This window comes from Tupaia chinensis, unplaced genomic scaffold (genome assembly GCF_000334495.1).
Source record: "Tupaia chinensis unplaced genomic scaffold, TupChi_1.0 Scaffold144010_1, whole genome shotgun sequence".
Lineage (NCBI taxonomy): Eukaryota > Metazoa > Chordata > Mammalia > Scandentia > Tupaiidae > Tupaia > Tupaia belangeri.
This window is the reverse complement of record NW_006203862.1, coordinates 575,109-587,137: the sequence shown is the minus strand read 5'-3', so window position 1 is coordinate 587,137 and position 12,029 is coordinate 575,109. Positions and strand designations below refer to the sequence as shown.

Here is a 12,029-nt window from a genome sequence, read left to right as displayed (position 1 = left end):
CCTGCTGTGAATAAGTAAAATCTGTTCATGAAAGTTCATATACTATCTAGCAACCTTTCTCAAGTCTCATAGTAAAAATGAAACAGATATTTTTCAGCATAGTAAAAAATCTTGTACCAATACTATTAAGTAGGGCAGGGCCTGTGGCCTGGTGGTTAAAGGAAGCTGGACCCCACATGGCCAACTGTGGTTTGAACGCTGGCCCTGGCAGCTTGAAAAATGCTCTGGTCGCATGTGTGTGCATGCCCCAAATACAAACAGGAGAGAGAAATGGAGGAAAAGGGATTGTGGTGTGGCTGCACTCCATTGGAGGGTGTTTCTCTCCCTCTTCTTTTTTTGTCTTTATCTCTGAAAAGCACAGAGAGTCTCTTTTAACTTAAAAACAAAACTGTAAAGTAAACATACACAATGGAGTAATTGTAGTTTATTCCATTTCAGACTAGTTACAAAATGTGAATGCCAAATCTCTTGGCTATTATTTAACAAGAAGATCCTTATTAATGACATAGAAAAATGAAGTGAAACAATCTGAAAAATAAATAAATAAATAAAACTCATTATCTGCAGTATGATGATTACAAAAAAAAAAAAAAAAAAAAAGCCCCAAACTCCAGGAAATAGCATCATTAGGGGTTCTAAATATATAAAAATCTGAAGTTTTCATTTAAAAATGTAAATTTCTAGCTACTTTTGAAAAGTTGGGAGACCTGGCAACTCTAGGTGCATGGTCTTGCATGAAGATCATCAGGTGGAGAGGTGGAGATGAGTTATGGAGGCCACCTTTTGATAACACATGTCTCTTCCATTTTGCCACATGTCCCACCCCTTGCTTTTCCTGCCTGGCCCACTTCTTATTTTCAGCCAGAAGTCAACGTATCTTACAGTTTTTATGAGTCGTGCTTCTATCAGCACAAAACTATAAGTTTTCCAGTATTCAACTTGAAAAAGGGCTACCTGCGATCCATGTTTGCCCTTACAAATGGAGTTTATCCTCACAAATAGGTGTTCTCGATTTTTTTTTTTTTTGCCAAGAACCTAATTAAAGAACGCATTATAAAGAAGAGTTTCGTTCCTGTGAGAGGAGGTTGTTATAAAAGTTGGCTACCTGCAATCCGTCTCTCTTGGCATGAATCTACTGACTCTTCATTTTCCCCTGTTGTGTTATGATGCAGTAGAGGCAGGCTAGATGCTGACCCTACACCTTGAAGTTTTCAGCCACCAGAATTATGAATCAAGGGGGCTGGTAGGTAACCTGGTAGTTAAGAGCACTAGACTCTCACATAGCCGACCATGTTCGAGTCCTGGACCTGGAGGCTTGGTTCCCACCACCCCCCCCCCCTGTTAACCTCTGGTCAATTAAAATATTGGCTATTATTTAACAAGAAGATCCTTATTAATGACATAGAAAAATGAAGTGAAACAATCTGAAAAATAAATAAATAAATAAAACTCATTATCTGCAGTATGATGATTACAAAAAAAAAAAAAAAAAAAAAAGCCCCAAACTCCAGGAAATAGCATCATTAGGGGTTCTAAATATATAAAAATCTGAAGTTTTCATTTAAAAATGTAAATTTCTAGCTACTTTTGAAAAGTTGGGAGACCTGGCAACTCTAGGTGCATGGTCTTGCATGAAGATCATCAGGTGGAGAGGTGGAGATGAGTTATGGAGGCCACCTTTTGATAACACATGTCTCTTCCATTTTGCCACATGTCCCACCCCTTGCTTTTCCTGCCTGGCCCACTTCTTATTTTCAGCCAGAAGTCAACGTATCTTACAGTTTTTATGAGTCGTGCTTCTATCAGCACAAAACTATAAGTTTTCCAGTATTCAACTTGAAAAAGGGCTACCTGCGATCCATGTTTGCCCTTACAAATGGAGTTTATCCTCACAAATAGGTGTTCTCGATTTTTTTTTTTTTTTGCCAAGAACCTAATTAAAGAACGCATTATAAAGAAGAGTTTCGTTCCTGTGAGAGGAGGTTGTTATAAAAGTTGGCTACCTGCAATCCGTCTCTCTTGGCATGAATCTACTGACTCTTCATTTTCCCCTGTTGTGTTATGATGCAGTAGAGGCAGGCTAGATGCTGACCCTACACCTTGAAGTTTTCAGCCACCAGAATTATGAATCAAGGGGGCTGGTAGGTAACCTGGTAGTTAAGAGCACTAGACTCTCACATAGCCGACCATGTTCGAGTCCTGGACCTGGAGGCTTGGTTCCCACCACCCCCCCCTCTGTCTATCTCTGGTCAAATTAAAATAAATAAATAGAGTTAAATAAAATAATTAAAAAGAATCATGAGTCAAATAAAACTCTATTCTTGGTAAGTTATCCAATTTGGGGTACTAGATACTGTGGTTTAGCAACACAATAATGGCCTAAGGCACACATTGATACTGAATTAACAGACTTCTTTGTAGCTTACCCTGAGCAGCATTTTTCTTTGCTCACTGATTTTACTATTCTTCTTTCTCTATAAGCTCAGATTTATTGGTGCCAACAGCTGTTCCAAGCACTTTTCAGGTATTTACCCATTCATTACTTCATTAATAGGATAGTTCCTTTATATCAATTATATAGAAAGCTTCTTGAAAGTAAGTATTGTGACTTATGTTTTGAATACTAATTACAGTATCAGGAAGAGGAAGGCTCTTAGTAAATATTGGTTGAATTTGGATTAAAGATAGCTAGAGGATTTGACTTTTTTTCAAATACTGTGGTTAAATTAAGTATTAATAATTTTATCCTATATGATTTTAAAGAATAAAAATATTTTCAGAAGCACAAGTTTTTACATAAGACCTTGTTTTAAAAAGTTATTTATGTGTCCAGGAACCAGCAGTTAGCGTAATGGCTATGTTGCTGGACTCCCACATAGTTGACCGCGGTTGGTGGCCCGGACCCGGTGGCTTAAAACTCACACCGAGTGTGTGTGCGTGTGTGCCCAAGATCCCGAGAGGTGAATGGAGGAGGAGGGATTGCGGCGTGACCATGCCTCTGGGGGTGATTTCTCACTTTCTGTCTCTATGTCTCTCTCTCTCTGTTTGGTGAGTGCACACACCCTATAGCGAAAACCTCTCCAAAAAAAGAAAAAGTTATTTATGCATTCAGCAGATGGTGTACTGGTCACTGGACTCTCACATGGCCAGTCGCAGTCTGAGTTTGGACCAGTGGGTTGAACTCATGCTGGGTGCAGTTGTGTCTGTGTCCAAGATACTAGGAAAAGAATGGAGAAGGGATTGCAGTGTGATCATCCCTTCAGGGAGGGTGATTTCTACCTTTCTGTCTCTCCAGCAAGTGCTGGAGCTTTACAGCAAAAAAAAAAAAAAAAAAAAAAAAAAGAATATGGCCCTTGTATTTGTGTTCCAGTTTGGATCCTCTTGCTCCCAAAATATTTTAAGTCCTAGTAAATAAAATTGGGTGAAAAAAAGGTATAAGATCTTCACTATACCTTCATTTTTTTTTCTCATTTGCCATAGCACATGTACACTTGCTGGAGAGAAGCTGGAGAGAGAGAGAGAGAGAGAGCGAGCAAGAGAGAGAGAGAACCTCCCCATCCCCAAGGGCAATGGCCATGATGCAATTCTTTCTCCTCCATCCTCCTCTTGGGGTTTTGGGTACACACACATGCCTAGTGTGTCTTTAAAGTGGTTGGGTCCAAGACTTTAGCTGCACAGTCAGCCATGTGGGATCCATGCTCCTATTTCTTTGACCAGAACATAGCCCTATGATTAGAACATAGCCCTATGGCCAACCAATCATCAGAGAGGCTGAGCACCAATGTTTGCTTTGTTTGTTTTGCTTAGCTGTCTGGCAATATGCCTAACTACAGATGAGGATCTGCTCCAACAACAACAAAAATGTAAAAAATGTTATTGGGAGCAATTCTCTGCCTCTGCAAACAACTAAGAATGCAGGATCATCACAGCATCAATCTAGATGTCTGCATTTTGACTAAAGTTATTACTGAAATTTAATATTAATAATGTGGAGTAAGCTGTAGTGTCTTTTTGATGTGCTAAAATATATTGGGGCTTTTCTTGTTGATATCTACTTTAGTTCTTTCAGAAAAGGAGTTGCTATTTCTTCAATATTCATTTGTGCTCAAGAGCTAGAATTTTGCTAAGACTTAAATTTAGGGTTATAATTTGAGTAGAATTTATGTTTCATGAACAGTTTTTAGTTCATTCATTATAGAAGGAAGCAATTAATCACTTTGTTTAGTAGCAAAAAGTTCACATTAGACTGTAATTGCTCTCATGAAGGTAATTGTTTACTTTTGTTTTATTTTGTTTTTGAAAGTAGCTGGTTTGAAGGAAAAGAGTACTATGCAATAATGAAATAGTATAGAAAACTAACACAAAAAGATAATGGTATAGCATTTATGCTACTTTTGCATGTATAAAGCAACTTTGTTCTGAGATGCTGTTAATTTATTGATTTATTAAATATTATTTTTCAGTGTTCTACTTATGTGATATCACCCAGTTCTTTTTTGGAGCATGTACTAAGAGCTCTTTAGATCAACACTTAAAATTATGTCTGTTATTTTAAAGATTATTAAAAGTGCCATTTTATATAAACTGGAAATAGAATGTATCAGTAAATACTTTTCTTCTGCGTTTTTTCCTCCCATAGCTGATGGTAACTTACAGTAATTGAAGGATTTCATTTGTAACATATTGAAAACTAGCGATAAAGTTTTGAAAGCCCGACTCTGAAAGATAGACATTGTATGTCCCCACTTAATATATACTGAATGTCCACACTTTATGGCAGAAACTGAAAGATCGCACTATATAGAAGCATGGAGAATACATATGGACACTAGAGACAGTGTGCAAAGATAGTGGGAAATGGGGGAGGGTGAGAGGAAGAAAATCAAGGGGAAAAAGAAGCAAAACATAAGGGGCACAAAGATGGAAAATTATCTCTTGATAATGTGTATAATACCTTTAACTGGTCTAATATACAGTGTAGTCATGCTGGAAAAATTTATTTTACAAGCTATAATGATAGACAGTGTTTGAATGTATAAAAATAAAATAAAATAATAAAAATATCCAAAATATATTTTCCAGATACAATCTTGGATGTAGCAGATTTTAATGAAAGAGTCTGTATATCATTTGTTGTGAACAGACCTATGCTAATTTGATTACCCACAACTCTTATGTTGAGAAAGAAGTGTGTAAACCACTGACATGTTTTAATTGACTGAGGGTTATTTGCTCATTTACAACCTCCTTAATCATATTATAATGAAGATAAATTACAGTCTGAACTGCCACACACACTGATAGTTAACGAAAATATATATTGGTAAGGAAACACAAACCAATTCATGTAACCTCTGTAAGCTTCACAGTCTTAAGTCCCTGTCCTTCTGAATGTTCATACATGTTTGTTACATGAAAAATTTATTGGAGGCACATGTGATAATATTGCAGAAGTGGGGCTCTGTTATCCTTACATCGGTATCAGAGGATGACAAATCTTTCTGCCCAATGGCTGACCATAGGACAAAGATCAGTTCTAGGGCACCTGTTCTATCAATAAGCTTTATTGTTGTTTGTTTGTTTGTTTTTTAGTTTAAGAGATGCATCTAAACTGTGGAGTCCAAGGGTGACTTGAAATAGCCTATAGCTAGTCCACATAAATTGAATTCTATTAATTTAACCAATAAGTACTGACTACTTATACCCATTATGCTGATTAACAAGCCACTAATTTTACCAGAGAAAGCCCATTTCTGACATTCATTATTCTAATACCCTTCTGTTGTTCAAAACATGGATAAGGGAACACTTGTAACAGCTAGCTGCTCAGGAGTCTGGCCTTTCAGAATCAAAGTTCCTTACCACTCCTGGGGTGTAGATTCATGATTAAAGCAAGGAACTGCTTTTCCTACAGTGAAGCTTAGAGCTGCAAAGATATTTGCAACACACTGTGATGAAGTGTTTTAAAACAAATTACAGATATCATCTTTCCTCAAGTCAGTAAGACCAACTATTTTATTCTCCAAATATCTGATCTGCTTAAGTTTGTTTCAAAAGCTGTTAAAGTTGCTAAACTACCTTAATTTTAACTGTAACTAGCCCTTTTTGTTTGTTTGTTAAATTTGGTATAGGGTATTTGTGCCCACCAGGAATGAGGCAGGGAGAGAGGGAGAGGGAAAGTAAGAAAGCACTCCCATTGGGGGTCGGGGGGAACACATTGCAATTCCTTCTCCTCCATTCTCCTCTCTGGATATTGGGCATGTGCACACAGGTGCCTAGTGTATTTTACAAGCATCAGAGTCCAGGACTCAAACTGTCCAATTGGCCATGTAGGATCTGTCACCTTAACTGCCACATACCATCAGTTGGCCCTATTCACCTTTTTTTTTCTGAATGGTTGGTTGGTTTTTGGGTCAAGATGCTTTGTCTGTAACCAGTTTGACTTACTCTAGGGTGCTTCATTTGCATTTTATTGAGAATATAAAACTGCCAGACAGGAATTCTCTCATCTCTTCACTTTCATAGTTTCCAATCTACCTCCATCTATATTACCAATTGTATTGAATGGATTCCCTTTCTTGAGACTCAAATTCCATCTTCTTTTGTATTCTGAAGATCTTCACTCTTACAATTTTCTTTCACTGTCTTATAGCATGATTTTTTTTCTTTCCTTCCTGGGCTTATAAAGTATTTTTTTTTTTATATCTTCCAACTTTATAAAAAAAAAAAAAAAGCCCTATTTTGATTTGGTTCCATGGTAACCAACTACCATCTCATTTCCTTCTTCCCTTTAATAACAAAATATCTAGAAGAAAAATTTTGCTATCTTTCAAGTTTCTCACCAAACTATTCCTACAGGATGTTACTTCCTGCCTCTTACTGGTTTCTCTTTTGGCAGGGTTATTGGCAATTTTCCACTACCAAGGACAGCATTCAGATGTTGGTTTGGTTGCTCTTGACTTCTACTGTGCAGAGCTGACCGTTTCATTTGTATGAAATACTTTCTTCTTCTGTTTTCCATGGCACCGGCCTCTTCTGAATTTCCTGCTTCTTCAAAGACTGCTCCTTCCCAACCTCTTTTTCTGAATGTCTATCAGCTGGAACATTTTTGAGCTCAGTCCTGCACCACTTTCTCTTACTATGTACTCTCAGATAGTCCATAGACTATTATTTAGTCAGAGGCATGTGTCTATATGTGTTTGTGTGTGTATAAATTGTGTATGTGTGTGTATATACATGCATGTATGTTGGTGTTTCCCAAATTCCTGCTCCAGTCTTGACTTAACTTTGGACTTCCATAAACTGCTGTCTACTGGACATCCATTAAGATATCTAACCTAGATTTAATCTAAATCTAAAATAGCCAAAGAAGAATTCTAGACTTCTTTCCACATGTCTGTTCCTTATTTTTGTGATTACTTGAGCCAAGATCCTAATAAGCCATCTTTGGAGGCTGCTTTTTCTTCATTCCTCAAACTCAGTTCATGAGAGAGTCCCATGGGCTTTCCTTCAGAGTTATATTCATTCACTCCTCTCTATTCTTGTTACTATTGTGTGAATCCTTCATTGCTCTAGGAATGTCCATCTCAACTAGCACAATGGGAATAATGAGGGCAAAGATATTTTGTATAAGGCTTTTATAGGGTATAAGGAGAAGTTTGAATTTATTTTTTAAATTTTTAAATTTTTTTCCTATAGGACACGTGTGTTCACCAGATAGAGAAAGGCAGAGAGGCAAAAAGTGAGAAATCACCCCCCTGGGGCATGGCCACACCACAATCCCTTCTCCTCCATTCTCCTCTCAGTATCTTGGGCACGCACGCACACGTGCCCAGTGCGAGTTTAAGCTACTGGGTCCGGGACTCCAACCGCAATCGACTACATGGGAGTCCAGTGACATAGCCATTATGCTAACTGCTGGTCCCGAAGTTTGAATTTATTCTAAATTTTATGGGAAACAACTTGAAGGATACATTGGAGTCAGGAAATTACATGGGAAAGGAATGACTACATATCTGTCTGAAATAGTAGCTGAGGTTTCACTGTGTCAGATCTTAGCAAGAGTCAGATGTGACTATGTTTATTTTCAATTTTAACATATTTTATACATTTAATCACTGTACATCACTACTGCTTGTAAAATGAATTTACCAAGCATGAATACACTTCACACCAATCTAGTTAAAAATATCATACATGTTATCATCAATAGACAATCCTCTATTTTTGTGTCTTTTGAATATCTTGCCTCTCTATTTTTCTCCTTTATTTTCTTTCAAGACACCAACTCTCAAGTGAGATTAAAGTGAACACAGTTTTTTTTTTTTAACTTGTTAATTCTGACTTGATATTAAGAAAGGATGAGCAAGACATGGTGCTTTTGTTAATATTGGATTTAGCACTAATAATTTGGGGTTGGCCTGGTAATGGTATTCTCTAGACTTTAAATTTATTACTGGGAGCATAAGTCAGAAATGGGAACAGTCTTTTTTCTTTTAGAATCTTTGTGATTTCTGTTCTTTTTGTCTGTATAGCACTTAAGATTCAGTAGATCTGATTATAAATCAGTTTGTTTTTGACCCTGACTCTCCCTCTAAAAATGATCAATGAAGTACTTCCGTTCCCTTCAAATGAACCCTTGGATGAGTATTCTTTTACCCCTCTCCTAGGTAATAAAAAAGCTGTTGGATCTCTGTAAGTTACAAACATAGTGTCTATCAGCTGTTAAAAATGTCTGATCTGGTGTAGTAATTAAAATGCTCAACTTGATTTAAAGTTAAATCTTTCTCCTCTCCTGAGTTTGCCACATTAAGAAGCCTGTGGTCAGAAGAGAGATGGTTTTCTTCTCCTACTCCATGATTGTGAAGTGTCAAAACCAACGAGTAAGGACAGAATAGATGCAGCTATATGGAAATTTAGATTTATAAGGCAAGATATGCCGAGGGGGAACAGCTGTAAAATATTTCCTATGAAAAAGATTTTTGAAAATAAAAAGATAGCTCATTTTCAGCCAGCATGTAGTGTGGTGACTAGGGTGCTGGATTCCTCATGGCCAGCTCTGGTTTGCATCCTGGACTTGGTAGCTCGAGAAACAATCTGGGCATGTATGTGTCCGTACCTAAAATTCCAAGAGGAAATTAGAGAAGGGACTGCAGCATGGCCATCTCCCACCCGGGAGATGATTTTTCACTTTCCTCCTCTCCTGCAAGCACATGTGGTAAAACTTTAAACTAACTAACAAAAGGTAGCTAATTTCATAAGTGGCTTTTGTCACATCATGACTAGCAGCTAGACCAGTTTCCTGGAATGCTTTATAAATATGTATTTTCTCCTATGGTTTTAGGAATTCATTTTGGAATTCATTTTGTTGGAATTCATTTTGTTTAATTAGGGGCCACTGATGTGATCCATCAACTACATATGTAAAAAATGTTTTACTACAGTAGGGTCCATTTTGCTGATGGAGTGTTAATTTAGATTTGTACGAATTATACTTTCAAAAAATTGATTTTTAGCTAGGGTACCATTTTCATAACATCTTATTGTTGGTTTTCATAAAATGATGATTCACCATAGGTCTCTTTTGAGTAGTTTATATCATCTGGAAACCACTTAAAAGTCACTGTCAAGTAATAGTGGAGAAACATTCGGACCTGGAAGACAAATGACTACAACCTAATTGATTTCATAAATTTTTCTTGAAATTCATATCCTGAAGAAAAACATAAGTTTATCTTTGTAAGGTAAATTCAGGAAAAAGGCCTGTGTTTTGCTTCTAAGCTATGCGATACTTGTTCTCCTCACATGCAATTCATTATACTCACTTATGAGACTTGATTTGTATTTTTAAATGAGTAATGCCATAAATGGATTTAAATACTGTTATATTGCTTATCTATTTAAACACATTAATTATATTTTGAGAATAGTTAGCAATTAATTACATAGCAATGTGGATTTTATGCTTTTCTGGTTCCGTTAGAACATAATAATGCAGTTTAAAGATAAAATCTATGGAACAAGCACAGAAGAATTTGCTGTATAAACCTTGACACGAAGCAGATGTGAATTTCTATCAGATTGGTACCAAATATTTCTGCATATTTGAAAAACTAACCACAATTTTAGATTGCTTGTCATGTTAGTGCACTTTTACTCAAGTCACAGTTTTCATTTGTTTACATATTGATAGGTTGCTTCAGAAATGGTCAACATTATGAAGAAGGATCAGTGATTAAAGAAAACTGCAACTCCTGGTAATGAATTTAAGTGGCACAGAACTGAAATCTATCTATACATGTGTTCTTTTCAGATAACAGGAATATTTCTGAAACAGAGCGTCTGTTTAAGGCATATAGATAGCATCACGTATCTTAAGATATGCCATACCTGTAACTTTTGTATGCATATTTAATTTTGATGAATGTTAAAATATAATCATAAACACAATTTTTTTGAGAGATTTTTGCTTTAGGGTGAGAGTACTTGCCAGAAAGACAGAGAGAGACAGAGAGATATAAAGTGAGAAATCACTCTCCAGGGGGGATGGCCACACTGCAATCCCTTCTCCTCCATTCTCCTCTCAGGATCTTGGGCATGCACGCACATACACCTGGCGTGAGTTTTAAGCCACCAGGTCTGGGACTCGAACCACGGTTGACTACGTGGGAGTTCAGTGACATAGCCATTACACTAACTGCTGGTCCCATAAATACAATTTTTAATGCTTAAAGTGAATGCTTTTGATAATTAATCTTCATCATCCTACAGCCTATGTTAAGTATTCCTTTTAGTTACAAATGGGGGACCAGCAGATTGCATAATGGTTATGATGCTAGACTCCCACGTAGGCAACTACGGTTTGAGTCCCAGACCTAGTAGCTTAAAACTCACACCAGGCACATGTGTGTAAATGCCCAAGATCCTGAGAGGAGAATGGAGGAGAAGGGACTGTGGTGTGGTCATCTCCCCTGCGGGATGATTTCTTGTTTTCTCTCTCTCTATCTCTCTGTCTCTCCAGAGAGTGGATGCACCATATAGCAAAAATCTCTCTTAAAAATATTATAAATGGCCTGATACACTACAGGCAAATCTTGACTTTTTGAGCACAGTAAGTATATATAAAAACAGGCTACTTTAGAAGGATTAGCCTGCAGAAAGTTCCAAAATACAAAGTACATTTAATCTGCTGTTTAAATTGTCTTATGTTTTGAAATTTCAGTAAATGTGTAGTCATATCATTTATTAATTGCCTGGAGTAGAGGAGAAGAGCATATTGAATGGAAGCTAATGCATGTTTTATGATTTATTTCTGCCAAGAATCAAATAGCCGTATGACTAAGATTAATCCGAAAATCACATTGCATGCCTTAACAGTGTGCAGCTCTTGTTACTAATTTTGAAATGTGCTCCATAAAGGACAAGCCTCTTCTGTAATTTTTGTATCTTTGCAGCACATGCTCAGGACAGCAATGGAAATGTTCCCAGCATGTATGCCTTGTTCAACCAGAATTAATTGAACACATCAATAAAGGAGACTATGGGTGAGAGAAATCTTACTTTAAAGGCTTCTTGGTACTCTAAGTTACTCCTCAGTTTTCAAACACGTATTGTATGTCATTTACTTCTATAAATGATCGTTATTTAAAACAAAAGAGTGGGAGAAAATGGGAAATGAGTTAGTTGCAATGTAACATTGGGACACACAAAGTAAACATTAAATAATTAAAATTAAAGTGCACAAGTTAAAAAGAAGAAATATAGGGGATTAGCTCAAATGATCTATCAGAGAGCAGTGTCATAGCGTGAGTCAGAAGGGAGAAGAGAACTTTGCTTTGGACAAGTATTTAGACAAAGTCAACATGTTGGCAAAATTACATATTAACCATCTTTCCCTCTGCTACTGCTCTCACCAAGCCAATCATTTGCTCAGCTGTCCTGAATATTATTATTATTATTATTTATTTTTTTTTTTGGAGAGATTTTCACTGTAGGGCGCATGCGCTCGCCAGACAGACAGAGAGAGACAT

General features: G+C 36.8%; 1 protein-coding gene across 3 annotated transcripts in view; it reads left to right on the top strand.

Moving 5' to 3' along the window:
* Window positions 1-12,029, top strand: part of TINAG (tubulointerstitial nephritis antigen) — a 110,839-nt gene that overhangs the window by 7,137 nt on the left and 91,673 nt on the right. For all 3 annotated transcript variants that reach the window (XM_006165708.2, XM_006165707.2, XM_006165706.2), the window contains exons 2-3: window positions 10,193-10,256; window positions 11,454-11,543. In XM_006165708.2, coding sequence (XP_006165770.1) covers window positions 10,193-10,256; window positions 11,454-11,543 — 154 coding nt within the window. The remainder of the gene's footprint in view (window positions 1-10,192; window positions 10,257-11,453; window positions 11,544-12,029) is intronic.